The 17,078-nt window shown below is 41.3% G+C and overlaps 1 protein-coding gene across 1 annotated transcript in view; it reads right to left on the reverse strand.

Annotated features, from left to right (window-relative positions):
- mylk5 (myosin, light chain kinase 5) overlaps positions 1-4,021 on the reverse strand; it is a 44,672-nt gene extending 40,651 nt beyond the window's left edge. The window contains exon 1 of the mRNA XM_053676419.1: positions 3,719-4,021. Within this exon, the coding sequence (XP_053532394.1) occupies positions 3,719-3,848 (130 nt within the window). The 5' untranslated portion in view covers positions 3,849-4,021. The remainder of the gene's footprint in view (positions 1-3,718) is intronic.
- Positions 4,022-17,078: the final 13,057 nt, after the last annotated feature.

Genomic DNA, 17,078 nt, shown 5'->3' on the forward strand with positions numbered 1-17,078 from the left:
CATATACTCAGATACCACATCATATAGTCTCATATAGTGTCAGATACCACTTCATATAGTCTCATATAGTGTCAGATACCACTTCATATAGTCTCATATAGTGTCAGATACCACTTCATATAGTCTCATATAGTGTCAGATACCACTTCATATAGTCTCATATACTCAGATACCACATCATATAGTCTCATATACTCAGATACCACATCATATAGTCTCATATAGTGTCAGATACCACTTCATATAGTCTCATATACTCAGATACCACATCATATAGTCTCATATACTCAGATACCACTTCATATAGTCTCATATAGTGTCAGATACCACTTCATATAGTCTCATATAGTGTCAGATACCACTTCATATAGTCTCATATAGTGTCAGATACCACTTCATATAGTCTCATATACTCAGATACCACATCATATAGTCTCATATACTCAGATACCACTTCATATAGTCTCATATACTCAGATACCACTTCATATAGTCTCATATAGTGTCAGATACCACTTCATATAGTCTCATATACTCAGATACCACTTCATATAGTCTCATATACTCAGATACCACATCATATAGTCTCATATACTCAGATACCACTTCATATAGTCTCATATACTCAGATACCACATCATATAGTCTCATATACTCAGATACCACTTCATATAGTCTCATATACTCAGATACCACATCATATAGTCTCATATACTCAGATACCACATCATATAGTCTCATATACTCAGATACCACTTCATATAGTCTCATATAGTGTCAGATACCACTTCATATAGTCTCATATACTCAGATACCACTTCATATAGTCTCATATACTCAGATACCACATCATATAGTCTCATATACTCAGATACCACTTCATATAGTCTCATATACTCAGATACCACATCATATAGTCTCATATACTCAGATACCACTTCATATAGTCTCATATACTCAGATACCACATCATATAGTCTCATATACTCAGATACCACATCATATAGTCTCATATAGTGTCAGATACCACTTCATATAGTCTCATATACTCAGATACCACTTCATATAGTCTCATATAGTGTCAGATACCACTTCATATAGTCTCATATACTCAGATACCACATCATATAGTCTCATATACTCAGATACCACATCATATAGTCTCATATAGTGTCAGATACCACTTCATATAGTCTCATATACTCAGATACCACTTCATATAGTCTCATATAGTGTCAGATACCACTTCATATAGTCTCATATAGTGTCAGATACCACTTCATATAGTCTCATATACTCAGATACCACTTCATATAGTCTCATATAGTGTCAGATACCACTTCATATAGTCTCATATACTCAGATACCACATCATATAGTCTCATATACTCAGATACCACTTCATATAGTCTCATATACTCAGATACCACTTCATATAGTCTCATATACTCAGATACCACATCATATAGTCTCATATAGTGTCAGATACCACTTCATATAGTTTCATATACTCAGATGCCACTTCATTTAGTCTCATATACTCAGATACCACTTCATATAGTCTCATATAGTGTCAGATACCACTTCATATAGTCTCATATAGTGTCAGATACCACATCATATAGTCTCATATACTCAGATACCACATCATATAGTCTCATATACTCAGATACCACTTCATATAGTCTCATATACTCAGATACCACTTCATATAGTCTCATATAGTGTCAGATACCACTTCATATAGTCTCATATAGTGTCAGATACCACTTCATATAGTCTCATATACTCAGATACCACTTCATATAGTCTCATATAGTGTCAGATACCACTTCATATAGTCTCATATACTCAGATACCACTTCATATAGTCTCATATACTCAGATACCACTTCATATAGTCTCATATACTCAGATACCACTTCATATAGTCTCATATTGTCAAACACCACATCAGAAAGTCTGAACAGTTTTGTCCATGCTATTTGTACAGTAAAAAGTTAGGAAGCAAACTTAAGAACAAATAAGTCTCAGCTACAAACGATGTCAGGGGAAATTGTGTAAATTCCAGCTTTGAAATTTACAGTAACTCAGTCACGGCAATAATATTTTACACATGTAGAACCTGCAGGGAAGAAAGCTTTGAGTCAAAAATAGTACCAGGATTTCCCGCACTGACCTGAACAACCTGAAGCCTGTATGAACATTAACATACCTAAACAATATGCTTTGTTAGATTTCAGTATACAGCCAAAGTAAAAAAACAAAAACAAAAAGCTAACATGAATGCTATGAACATCTATATAAACAAACAGGCGCACAGTTGGGTTTAAACTTAGAAATAAAAGTAAAAAGAAGAAAAAAAGTAATTTACAGCAATTTAATAGAAGAACAACTTTGTTGTTGCCACACTAAACTAAATAACTACTTTTCTACCTTAAAGATCCTTTCCCAAAAAGGTGAAAAGATGGAATTGGTGGAATTTATGGTGGAACCAACATAAAAGGCTAAAGGTTCATCAATAAAAAGCTTCTTTAGCATAATTGTCTTCTCTAGCATCGCTCAGAAGAACCTCTGCAGGTACCTTCACTTTCGACGGTGCATGTCAATGTTAAATGATATATCACATTAAAGCAAGTTGAAGTTGAATTCTTGATTCTGATTGGTCAGAAGGTTTCTTTAGCAACAGCTCTGACAATAGTTCTAGCTTCAAATCGCAGGTATACATTAATGCGCTCGTTCTAATATGTTATCGTTTCTATCATCGGGGATATGCATGGTAGATGCTCGACATACAGTAATCTAAGACAAATAATAAACAGATTAAAGATGTAATTTAACAAAGACAAGTGTAGAATTGTTGATATGGTGACGGTTTCTGTTAGGACACATTTTACAACGTGGGAGAGTTTTCGGGACTGAGAGGTTTACACTTTATAGTTTCCTGGTAACATAACAATTAAAAGAAATATATATAAAAAAAGGAAAAATTTCCTTGTTGATGGAACGATCTAATATCGGTAATAACAGGAACTGGTTTCATGCATGTTCATTAACATTAAATGTAACATCCATCTTCTATACCGCTTATCCTTTTCAGGGTCACGGGGAACCTGGAGCCTATCCCAGGGAGCATGGGGCACAAGGCAGGGTACATCCTGGACAGGGTGCCAATCCATCGCAGGGCACAATCACATACACATTCACACACCCATTCATACACTACGGACCCTTTAGACATGCCAATCAGCCTACCATGCAAGTTTTTGGACTGGGGGAGGAAACCGGAGTACCCGGAGGAAACCCTCGCAGCACGGGGAGAACAGGCAAACTCCACACACACAGGGCCACGGTGGGAATTGAACCCCTGACCCTGCAGGTGTGAGGCGAATGTGCTAACCACTAAGCCACTGTCCTTTAAAATTTTTTAAAAATTTTAAACTTTAATTAATAAAAACATTTCATATTTGGCAAATTACTGTAGTATAAGAGGAATAAAACACTTCAGGACATGCTATGCTTGGAAAAGAATCCACTTCGGCATTACACCATTCAGTCGTTGATAATTTCCCTGTAACATCACATCCCCAAAATGTTTCATTCCTTGCTATTACTATTAAGTTTGTCAATGGCGTGATATACAACAAAAAGCACAAGCGTATCATATTAGCACAACATATTAACCTCAAGTGAAGTATATAGAGAAACACAAGCTTACCAGAGTTGGGTGGTCTTTCCCAGACCTTCCTCTGTGTAGTGGTGTTGTGTGAGACTCTTCCAGATGTGGGTGCTGACAGCTGGATCCTGAGAGTGGACACATAACGTTTTTGTTCCCCAAGCACACTCATAGCATTTGTCTCTGGATGAATAAATAGACACTGGCTGGACCTAATCAAACAACAAACACATTTCCGCTGCCTGCTTATCAGACTTCCTCCCTTTCTTTTCTGCCTTGTCTTACTTTACTTTCTCTCTCTTGCAGACTCATAATCTCTCGTTTCATGCTATGCTCTCTGTCTCTCTCTTCTCTGAACACACGCCTCCCTCCCTCCCTCCCTCTTTCCCCTCCCTTCTCTTCGGTAGCCTCAGGGTCTCTTTCACATTGGGGGACTTTGTCATATGGATGGATTTTGGCAACTTTTTTCCTCATTCCAGTGCCAGGTAACCACGAGATTATCAGCTGAACTTTGGCTTCGGTTACATCACTCTACAACACAATCGTTAAACCTGTCAAGAAGACCTGCTGAGAGAGAGTGTCACTGTCAGTATAATCCAAAACTACTGCTGCCATAACCATTGTGCAAAACCAGTACAAAAACTGTAAACGGTACTTGGCCAGGAATAGGCTCAGAGACACACTGTCTCAACCTGTGTTTATGTGTGTGTGTGTGGGTGTGTGTGTGTGTGTGTGTGTGTGTGTGTGCAGTGAAGTGGAAGTGAATGTGTTGACAGCACTAAACGAAACCCACACAGGCAACTAAAAGCCATGAACAAACAAAAGCAACCAGTAACAAAGAAGAAGACCTGCAATCACACCGGCACACTGGGACCACCCCCTGTCGACGGGGGCATGATAATGGGGGGAATAGTGGAACGACTAGTCAACTAACCATGATCCGCAAGTGAAAGGGGTTATTAAGAAGCGTGGAATAAAATCTTAGAGAGTGTCCATAGGGACTCTATTTGTACAGGGTGAAAAATTCATGGAATGCCCCCTGACTGTCAACCAGAGACCTCAGTCGGATCTTGTTCAGCTGCTATAGTTACAGATGTAGTATACCTGAACCTCATTAACTCACCACCCATACAAATGACACTTTCAGTTAATCTGACTGGAAAATCTCGCTATGCACTGCGCACGTTCTGAGCTTATTCACGTCCCTGATTGCCTCAGGGATTTTCTCCAAAGAAAAGAAAGCGGAAGGTCTACATGCTTGTATGTCTCTTACAATTAAAGAAGAAGAAGAAGAAGAAGAAGCCTTTATTTTGTCACATATACATTACAGCACAGTGAAATTCTTTTCCCGCATATTCCAGCTTGTTAGGAAGCTGGGGAAAGAGTGCAGGACCAGCCATGAGCCTTGCTCAAGGGCCCAACAGCGGCATTCATTACACAGTAATTCTTGTGCCAGCGGTGCTTAAGCAAGCACAAAGGGCCAACTTCTCCACAGAGCAAGCTCTATGCAGCACATACCATTTGGACAACATCAAATCTATTGGTCTATTGGTTTCCTTTTATCTCTCTCATAGTTAAGTACCATTACCCAGTGCCTGTGATACTTAAGCAAGCACAAAGGCCCAAGGTCTCCACCAGGGTTCTCTGCAGCACATACCATTTGATCCACATTTGTTAAGGCACTGAACAGCATATATTACTATCTCTGGTCACTATGAGTAACTTGCCATAGTCAAGACAAATCCAAGATCAGGACTGCCCGAGAAAATGAGGCCGAGTCAAGATGGAGACTGAACACCGTTAACATATATATATATATATATATATATATATATATATATATATATTTATATATATATATATATTTATATATATATTTTTAGACCAAGCCTTTACCTCAAAGGAGGAAAGAAATGTTCAGTTGTGCCAAAAGATTACTTCTTTGTTGCGGATGGCGGAGTTTTTCTTCCTGATGTTGATGTTTCTTCCTGACACCCATTCTTAATAAATTAGTTGTATTTGGCTCATTGGACCAACTCTTTCTTATACTTTCAACTAGTTGTCTTCATTTGTGCATCTCGCAATGACAATGCTGTTTTCTAGAAGAAGGAATTGCTTCTTATCAAACTTTGTGCATGTGAAAAGAAAAGACAAACTTTTTTTTAAAACTCTTGGTCGAGACCAAGACCATATTTCGGCCACGTACGAATGCCACCAAGTCCAAACTTGAGACCAAACTAGATTCCAAGAACAGACTCAAGTCCTACAGTCCTAGTCAACGATTCCTTAATGTTGCCTGTGTACTTGAGGTTCCTAGAGGCATCCTTCATTGTCCAGGTCCAAATATACCTTGACAGGCCTCTCTTTATAAGAATATCCTCAGCTTTCACCCTCTATTGTTCCCCTGGTCATGTGAGGCATAAAAAAAAATTGCTAGAATAGATGACTGAACAAGGAAAAGCAAGCAAACTTAGGAGGAAGTTCAGTAAACTGCACATGGACCACTGAATCACTGTCAACAAGATACATCTGGCTATAAAGTGCTGGGAAAGTATCCCACATTCCTAGTATTTACAATTGCCAAATTATCTCAGAATCTCTCACACATATCTTTGATCACAAACCTATCGCTTCCATGGTGCAGGGACTGCTGCATAAAGCTGAGCCACCCCTTTCTCGTTCATGGTTCAGGTCCTGCTGGAATAAAAGTGCTAGCACGAACATCTGGTTGATTCAGAGCGGTACAGTTTGGCGGATCACGGATATCATGGACCATGTGATCATTGATGACTCCCACATGGGGCATCCCAGAATCAGGGAGGGTTGCCCCAACACAGGAAGCCATATGGTTTGGCTTCAAGCATCCTGAGACTCCTGAAGTCTCAGTGAACATAGCTCTGTGAACGCAGACCAAACCTGTAGCTCATTAGTGTGTCACACATAAAAGGCATTCATAGTGTGTGATGGCTTGGCAGAGATTGCATAAATCCTGAGCCATATTTTCTAGTTATATCCATCCATCCATCTTCTATACCGCTTATCCTTTTCAGGGTCACGGGGAAACCTGGAGCCTATCCCAGGGAGCATCGGGCACAAGGCGGGGTACACCCTGGACAGGGCGCCAATTCTAGTTATATCATAAATGCTCATTATCATTTTGTGGTCCACCCTGGACTGTATTTCCTCCCGTATGGTTTTGAATACCTCTGTGAACTTTGATTGTCTGGAAGTCCATTCAGTGCAAACGTTTTAATAGATTTTATTTAAATTTCAGATCTTTACAGCCCTGATGAAAATCACCGCAACTTCTGTCCGATACAAAGTGTGACGTCTTTGTTCTCTTGAGAGCTTTGCCTGCTCTCGATCTCTGAGAATCCTACTCAGTAATTATGTTGCTGAATGCCGACAGAGCTAATCGTAGGGATGAAGGTATGCGTAAAAGCTGAGAACCGGCCATAGACATCTGGAGAGACTGGCACAACAGGAACGCAGTCACTAAAGCAAAGGGCACAAAGACATGTTCAAACATGCCAATCATGACATTATGACATGCATTATGTCTGCAGGAAGTATTTACTGATTACACACTCTGATAATGCCCATATATGTAATACAACACCCATCACAGGAACTAACCTGTAAGGAACATAACAAGTATACTTGTATGGACTAGATTTTAATCAGACTTTAACATTTAAACATACTCTATTGTTAATCATTAAAGTAAAGTCACGTACTCCGGTTCATAAGCAGACCTGAAGCGCGTGATGCCGAGCAAGCTTCAAATTTAAGAGTTATAGTTCTGCCAAATGTTGTCGATTTCTTTGGTCCTCTAAAATTGATCAGAAAGGAAGTAAGGAATAAAACACTTCAGGACATGCTGTTATATAGAAAATAATCAATGACAGATTGGTGTGATGCAGCCGGACACCAAGCTGAGTTACCGTTATCACCCCAAGCTTTGATTATTTTCCATCAACCTCATGTCCTCAAAGAGTTTTATTCCTCTTATACCACATAATTTGCCAATGATTGCTTAGAACGCATTTATCTGGGGTCAGCTCATAACAAATAACAGTTCGATTATTCGTTTAATGATAAATAAGGTTTCATTTATGGTCATTTATCAGAGCCTTTAAGTGGTTTCCCCATAAGATGTTTGCTACCACACGATAAAACCAAGTTCATTTACCTCAAAAAATTTGAGGTAACTAATTACCTCAAAATTTTTAAGTTGATAAATCAATTTCTTTAAGCCAAATATGCTTAAATATAACAAAAATTAATTTTAAATGACAAAGTTTGAGTTAAATTTTTGTTATATTTAAGTGTATTTGGCTTAAAGAAATTGATTTATCAACATCAAATTTTATGGTAATTAGTTTCCTAAATTTTTTTTTTTGAGTTAAATGAACTATGCGGCTTTACAGTGCATATAATTTTCTTCCATTGCTACGTTCAACACAACAGCATGCATTTATCCGTTCTGTGTTCACTTTTTTTTTTTTTCACGTGTTAATTCGGCGCTTTTTGTTTAGCTTATTATTCACGAGCAGTGCCTATTCATTTCTTAGTATCTTTTAGTTGCTGTGATATCTACTCTTGCATGTCTAGCGTTAATAAAATTCCTTTTATTACAACTATGTCCTCCTTGTGTTGATGATCAAAGGCTCTACTAGTTCTCCAGAATCTCAGATAGGTTAGTTAGCAACCTCGCTCTAATTCATATTCATTCTAATTTACTGAACAGCCCTTTTGGATTGTTCTCATACTGTTCAGGTGAAATTCCTTAGCTGGTGCCCCAAGGTAAAAGGACGGAGGGGTCGTCTGACTCACTCATACACCCACCTTAAGTAAATGGCGCACTTATATAGCGCTTTTATCCAAAGCGCTTTACACTGTGTCTCATTCAAACATTCACACACACACACCAATGGTAGCAGAGCTGCCATGCAAGGCGCTAACTTGCCATCGGGAGCAACTTGGGGTTCAGTGTCTCGCCCAAGGACACTTCGGCATGTGGAGTCACGTGGGCCGGGAAACGAACCGGCAACCCTACAATTAGTGGACAACCCGCTCTACCACCTGAGACACAGCCGCCCGAGTGACATGTGACTGAAACTCACTACGTGATCGATGCCTTGAGTGGAAAATCACTACAAATGTCGTCGCCGTCACACTTGGAACAAAGTGAAGAACTTTATTTCGGCAAGACATTTCATGCATTACATTTCACGGGTGTTTCTTCATTACTACAACCAACAAAATGGTCAGATAGTGTTTGTTAAAATATTCAATGATGAACGGCTTTTCAGTTATGATGCTGTGGAAAGAGACGACAATCGACACCACGTGTTCCTCTTCTTGCTAATGCTGATGCACTGAGAACGTTTATAGACGTAAATAAGCCCAAAATCTGCAAGAGACTCAAACAGCCGAGTTAATCCTCATGGAGAAATGAGACTGCATATTTTAAACCAGATCTTCATCCATCCATCTTCTATACCGCTTATCCTTCCTTCAGGGTCACGGGGAACCTGGAGCCTATCCCAGGGAGCATGGGGCACAAGGCGGGGTACACCCTGGACAGGGTGCCAGTCCATCGCAGGGCACAATCACATACACACTCACACACCCATTCATACACTTTGGACACGCCGATCAGCCTACCATGCATGTCGTTGGAGAACATGCAAACTCCTCACGCACAGGGCCACGGTGGGAATCGAACCCCCGACTAACCACTAAACCACCGTGCGCCCCAATGTTAGTTCCGTCGGCGCAGCGGGGCGCATCGGGCAACAAGCATTCACCAGCGGGCTCGGTCGGAAGCGTCGATTTCCACATCTTCCCACTTGACATCGAGCGCTCGTAGATCTTCCATGAATGTTCGTTGCCATGTATTCTGTGGCCGCCCTACTCTTCTCTTCCCCCGTGGCGGCGTCCAGCGCAGCGCGATCTTTGCGTGGCGGTGGTCAGACATCCGTAGAATGTGTCCTGCAAAGCGCATTCTTCGCTCTACGACCATTTCTGCCAGGCTGCGGGAGTTTGTTCTTCTTAGAATTTCTTCATTTGAAATACGATCACGGTATGATACACCGAGTATTCTTCTCAGGCATCGTTGTTGAAACACGTTCAGCTTGTGGATGACTGCCCTCGAGCTCTTCCAAGTTTCAGATGCATAGATGGCGGTTGGGATGATGATGCTATTAAACAGGCGAAGTTTGCTGTTGGTGTGGATAGTTCGCCTAGCCCAAATCGGTTGTAGCTGTTGGAAGACTGCAAATGCTCTGCCGATTCTGCGATTGACATCCGCGTTAGTCCCACCATCCGCAGCCACAATGCTGCCAAGGTAGGTGAACTATTTGACTTCTTCGATCAGCTGCTTGCTCACCGTGATCCGCACCGGCGTCATCCGGCCGACGGCCATGACGTTGGTCTTGTCAGTGCTGATCCGTAACCCAACTTTGGCTGCTTCGTGCTCCAGGCTAGTGGTCATCTCCTGTAAGACTTTCCCATTCTGCGCCAATAGCACAATATCGTCGGCGAATTCCAGGTCGGTCAGGCGTCCCTGGCCTGTCCACGGAATTCCAGACACTGGCTGTGTTAGTGCTCGTCGCATGACGAAGTCCATCATCATGAGGAAAAAGAATGGTGAAAGAATGCAGCCCTGTCTGACTCCAGTCTCGATGGTGAAAAAGGCAGTATGACCTGTGTCCGTCCGGATGCAACAGCTAGAATCCTGATATAAGTTCTGGAAAATGCCGATAAACCGCTGTGGAATGCCATATAGCCGTGCGCTGTTCCAAAGCGATTTCCGGTGGACGCTGTCAAACGCCTTCTTAAAGTCTATAAAGTTGACGAAGAGCGGTTTCTGATATTCGGAGCTCTGTTCAATGATGTTTCGAAGAGCAAAGATTTGTTCAGTGCACGACCGACCGCTTCTAAACCCGGCCTGTTCGTCCCGTAGAGCCTGATCGACTGCTCGCAGTATCCGTTTGAGGAGGACGAGACAAAATACCTTGCCTGGAACAGACAGAAGGGTGATGCCTCTCCAATTGTTACAGTCTGCGAGATTACCTTTCTTAGGTAATTTGACGATGACACCCTGTCTCCAGTCATTTGGGACACGTTCCATGTGCCAGCAGTCATTGAGCAGCGTAGTGAGCACCCGTACAACTTCATCACCACCCGCTTTCAGCATTTCTGCCGAGATTTGGTCAAGACCAGGTGCTTTGTTGTTTTTCAGATGACGAATCGCTGCAGCGACCTCAGCATCCATGATGTCGCTCATGTCCACTTCCAGCTCACAGGGAGGAGGAAAGACTGTAAAGTCGTGCGTGGCTACGGGAGCCGGCTGGTTTAGGGTGTCTTTGAAATGTTCCACCCAACGCGCGTCCTGCTCTTCTTTGCTAACTAGCATCCTGCCGGTTGTATCCCTTATCGGCCCTTCGTATTTTATTTATTTTTAAATCTCCTAAAACATACAAGTACACTCGGATCCCAGTAGATGACAAATGGATGTTTTCATTCTTGAGGAAAAGGAATTCTAGACCTTAAAGGGCAAGTTCTGAGTTGTCTAGATCGTTCTGCGTGATAATCCTGTTAAAAAAGCGATGTTGAAATGATCCAAATGAAACCCACCGAATCAGAACGTTAGTCTTTCTGCCAAATGAAAAAAAGCCTGTTTGATGATTGGCTGATTGGATAACTGCATGAATGTGGAGGTGAAAGTGTTACTAATATAATATAGAGTAATACTGTAATCACATGGGCTTTGCTGAATAAAATAACTTAACTAGGCTAACGGATCGAACTTCAATCTTTTTTCCTCTTACACTTAATGTCGTGGAATGTCCACGAAACCAGTTAGTTCCTGTTATTACTCATGTTAGGGCAGGTCTATTTTCACCAGCCTCTATTTTTCTCTAATTTCAAGGTTAATAAATAAATAAACAAACTTTAACATGGTAGAAAACTCACTGACGCTTATTTAAAAAACAAAAACAAAAAAAACCCTGACACTGGAGACTCCTTTCACAAACATTAACTAAAGATCTCCCATCACCTATCGATAACTACGTCTTAGACACGCCAATCAGCCTACCATGCATGTCTATGGACTAGGGGAGGAAACCGGAGTACCCGGAGGAAACCCCCGCAGCACGGGGAGAACATGCAAACTCCACACACACATGTCCCCGGTGGGACTGGGAAGTGATTCCGAAGCTCATTAATGTGACCATCTCTCAGTCTCAGGGGACCAAAAACAATTATTTCGGTTTTGTCTTCATTACGTTGGAGAAAGATATTTGTTAACCATTTTTAATATCGTCGAGACAGTTCAACAATATCGTCCAGACAGAAACAATAAAGAAGTGATTTGTCTTGCAGTCATAGAAAATGAACCAACAACTTCTGACCAATCGTAATCAAGAATTCAGAAGCACTATGGTGAAATGTCATTTTTTTACACTGGCCCAAACCTAATGTTGAAGGAACACTCACAGAGATTGGTCTTCATCTGACATTTCAGGAAAATCCTAACTACACGGTGTCCCAAAATTCTCCATACATAGGGGACTGTGTGCACCAGCATCACGTCGGTTGTGCCTTCGTCAGTGGATGTTGGTGGACGTCCACGTCTCGGTTGGTCCGCAACACTTCCGGTCTTTATGAATGTGTTACTAAGTTGTCGTGCGTGATGTGCTTTCCATGTTTCCCATTAAAGTCCATGGCAACCTTACGACAGCTTCCCGATCCAGCCATGAGAATGACGTTCTTCTTTTGTCAAAGGCGTTCTTAAAGGCTATCTTAAAAAATGAAATGATAATATAAACTAACTATGAACAATTTCAAAGGCATTTTGTTAAAAAAGTGTTCATTTCCCTTGTGTATGAAGACTTTTGGGACAGCCTGTATTGTCAGAGCTGCTGTTAAGAGAAAATTAATCAACCCCGTTTGACCATCTGGATTCAAGATTTCAACAAAGCTGTGCTATGATTTAAAATATCCCACTGAGCAATACTGTTCGCTTTTAAACAAACTTATGACACGGCACATGGTCTACCTTTTCACAAATATACTTCTCCTTTGCTATATTTTTAACTGCTTCATTTATTGACTGATTCACAAGCGCCACCTTTCAGTCATAAGTGGAAGTACAGAAATGAGGACGTATGACATCATACTTTTTGCATAAAAACAAGAAACAATCATTTTAATAATGTAATTATTTAGGGCGTCTATTATTATTATTATTATTATTATTATTATTATTATTATTATTATTACTATTTATTTCTTAAACGAACAGCCATGGGCTGATGTTAATGTTTTTTAAAAAACAACTCTGACATAAAAGTCACACACATAAACGTCTCACAACGTTTAGCACAAATGTAAACTTTTCTTCATCCCACAGTTATTTTCTTCTGCAGGCTTCCTGTGGGGACGAAGGAAAACAGTGCGCATGCGCGGTGCTGACTGGACGCGTGTAATGGCCACCGTTTTTTCTTTCTTTCTTTCTCACATTTCTATTCTATTTTTATTATTGCTTTTATTCTGTAAGCCACCCCCCGAATTAGAAACCCGAATACGAGTGTATTAGTGTGTTTAGTTTAATGGGTGATTCCATGATTGGGAAGCCATTTGGTGTCCCACTGATTACTGGGGCGGCTGTGACTCAGGTGGTAGAGCGGGTTGTCCACTAATCGTATGGTTGGCGGTTCGATTCCCGGCCCATGTGACTCCACATGCCGAAGTGTCCTTGGGCAAGACACTGAACCCCAAGTTGCTTCTGATGGCAAGTTAGCGCCCTGCATGACAGCTCTGCTACCATTGGTGTGTGTGTGAATGGGTGAATGAGACAGATGTAATTATTTTCCCAATTTTATCAGGTGATTCGAGATACTTTAAAAAAAAAAAGCATCTGAAATTGTAAGTCATGAGTATTAAAAGCTTAGCCATAGCTATTTCCATATTTAGAACATGTTCTTTTGTTACTGCAGAGCTACTGCACACTCGGTCAATGCTAAATAGTTAAAACATCATTGGCTTTGCTATTAAACAGCTAGCTCGTTGCTTGCGGACAGCACAATCTTACTAATAAGTAATAAATGTTAGTAATACTCATCTTTATTATCGAGATATATTAAGGGAGAATGCCTGAGGTGGGGTTCGTTGTCGGCACAAATGATCAGGGTGTGTGACTTCATCGACTGAGCAGGTTTGAAACATTCAGATACTGCACATCTATAACAGCATCTTATTGTGGGGGCAAAAATCAGTCCGTGGTGTGTTTAACCATTAGCATTTTAAAGAATTGGACAGAAGTCAACCGATCCCGATCTTCATTGTAAAATCTACATAATTTAACACCAGAAAAATAACAAATGATGTAGAAATTGTGATAAGCTTACCTTTTTTTCTTCAAAATTGAGCTCACGATGGTTTTTGTCGCTTTATTTTGCATCTCAACGAACAATCTCGATCGCTACTGGTGGTAATACATCAGCAGCAAAAATTCTACCATGATCAGTATCAGCCATAGTACGGTAAAAAAATTTAATCATCATCACTGACACTCACACACTTTGCAGTCACACAAACACACCACCGGTGATGACCGATAAGTATGATGTACTTTTTTTGGTGATGAGTGCCCTGTTGCACAGCCTTGCACACACTACCGCTTACTTACATCGGCACTAGGGGGCGCCAACAAACCAATTTGACCAAACGAAACACATGAGGAATGTTAAATGTGGTTCAGTACCGTTAATCGGATTCGGCGGGCGGCTAGGCGCCTGCCTATGATGCCTAATGGATTGACCGGCCCTGGTTGCGGGCGAGCCTGGAGCCTATCCCAGGGAACTCGGAACACACTGTACTGGACAGGGTGCCAACCCATCGGAGGGCACAATCACACACACATTCACACGCTACGGACAATTTAGAGAAGCCAATCAGCCTACAACGCATGTCTTTGGACTGGAGGATGAAACCGGAGGAAACCCATGAAGCACGGGGAGAACATGCAAACTCCACACGCACAGGGCAGAGGCGGGATTTGAACCATCCAACCCCGGAGGTGTGAGGCAAACGTGCTACTCACTTAATGTTCATCTGTTTTTGTCTTTATTAATTAATTAAGATTAATTGAAGTGATTAGCAGCAACACTATTGTCAGGGCTGATGTTAGAAAATCGATCAACACCTTCTGACTTTCTGATCAAATGTGAGAATTCAACAGGTGGAATGTATTAGAACAGGTAGGCTGGGTCAGTTAATCTGGATTTGCATTCCACGCCCAAAAATGAGAAGACGTGGCGTGGGTCCAGCAGGGGGCGGTGGTGTTTCTCGTGCACACTCAGACTGGTTTGGATGACAAACTGGAACCTCCACAGACACGAACAGAAGCAAGGCCAAGAGTAGAGAAGTTTATTTCAGATTTCTGCTGGTTTTATGGTCCTCTGACTCTACTGTAAACGTTTTAAATACTCCCCCCCGCCCTTCCTGTTCATTAGTCAGGTTTTTTAGAAAAACACCGCTAACCTGTAACCTTGTAGCTGTTGTTCTTCCTACTTTATCCTTATTTGACTATTAACAGAAAAACATGACTAATATGTTAATCTGTACCCCATTTGAATATCTTAAACAAATTTAATCAGGCAAAAATAGTGAAGGAATAGTTTGTGTTTGGCAAACACAAATAACGCAACAGCAGCACATGCGCCTGCAGCTTCACGTCTTCTCCGAGAGGATTAAGATTGACTGCATGGCTCTGTGTGTGTGTGTGTGTGTGTGTGTGTGTGTGTGTGTGTGTGTATGCTCACCTCCATTTTGGGGGCCTCTCTCTAGGCAGGTCCCACATGGAAGTGATTACAGCAGGAGGAGGAAATTACAGAGTGAATGTACAGCCCATCAGTTTTACACACACACGCACATACGCGCATGCACGCACGCACATAAGACACACACAAACACTATAGGACACTTTTTATTCCGGTCTCATCTTCAATCTGACATGTACATATGCGTGCACACACACACACACACACACACACACACACACACACACACACACACACACTGCGTGTCCACTTAAACCTCGGTCTGGAATATGTGGTCATATATTAACTCGCCTCTCTTAAGTTTCTCAGTGTGTGTGTGTGTGTGTGTGTGTGTGTGTGTGTGTGTGTGTGTGTGTGTGTGTGTAATGGATGTAAATGCAGGACTGTAAATTCCTCAGGAGGAGCTGTTTTGAAGGCCTCCATTAAAGCTGCGGCGCTGGTCGGCTCGTCTGTCCGGAGCCAGGGGCTGTAATTCATCACCTGAAACGGATCACAACAGGCCTCGAGACCAGGGGTTCGAGTTACACATCCACCCCTGCCTCCTCCCTCCGTATCCGGGCACCATGCTCCAGTACACAGGCTGCCTGTGGATGTCTCAAAACCTTGCACTGTGAAAAGAAAGGCTGATTCTAAAATGCCTTGTACCTTGATCTAGTCTTTTCTGGTTCTGACGTGCTTGAATTATGGATCAGCTGTGGATTATACCCTGAGGGTATGAATTTCGTAGGTATAACACCATATAGCCTTTGGCTCCTTTGTGTGTAACTGTGTGAGAACGTCCTGGTCCGAACGCAGCCGTGTCTCAGATGGAGGGATGTGGAGAAAAAGTACACGAGCGTTAAAAACCATAATGTCCATCTTGCCTTCACCCTAAGACTCATCTACTAACCACAGTTTATTTCACTGAGTTTATTTAACTCGGAGTCACTCACACAGTTGGAGCACAGGGGACAGCGAACAAACCCACAAGCCTGCATCTGTCTGTCTCTCTCTCTCTCTCTCTCTCTCTCTCTGTGGGTGTGTGAGAGAGGAAGATGCATGTTGTAAAAACCTTGTAAACATGATGCAGATGATAAACCTGACCTCACACACACATCAGATTGCCGCTCTTTTACCAGCTTTCAGTTTCAAAGACAATTAAAAAATAGAAAGAAGACAAAATGAACAGAACTCATGCTAATATCTCTGCTGAAAAAAAGAAAAAAAAAAACCCAAAACAAACATACAATAGAAACCATTACAGAAATTCTAATGGTTTCCACTATATATACCGTTAAAACCATTAACAAATGTAGTGTGTTTTGGGCCATATTTTATTAGGATTTAATGGTTTGGTTGTACTGGTTTCCAATAGACATAAACATGCCACTAATGGAACTTAACACATTACAGTACCAGTAGAGATCCACAAGGACCATTATAGTGTCCATTAAAACCAATACAAGTCCCATTATAATCATTAAAACCATTAGAATTTCTGTAATGGTTTTTATTGTTTGTTTGTGTTTTTTTTTCCCAGCAGGGATGGTGATTCTGGGTCAATTGAT

The sequence above is a fragment of the Ictalurus punctatus genome, chromosome 2 (assembly GCF_001660625.3).
Source record: "Ictalurus punctatus breed USDA103 chromosome 2, Coco_2.0, whole genome shotgun sequence".
Taxonomy (NCBI): domain Eukaryota; kingdom Metazoa; phylum Chordata; class Actinopteri; order Siluriformes; family Ictaluridae; genus Ictalurus; species Ictalurus punctatus.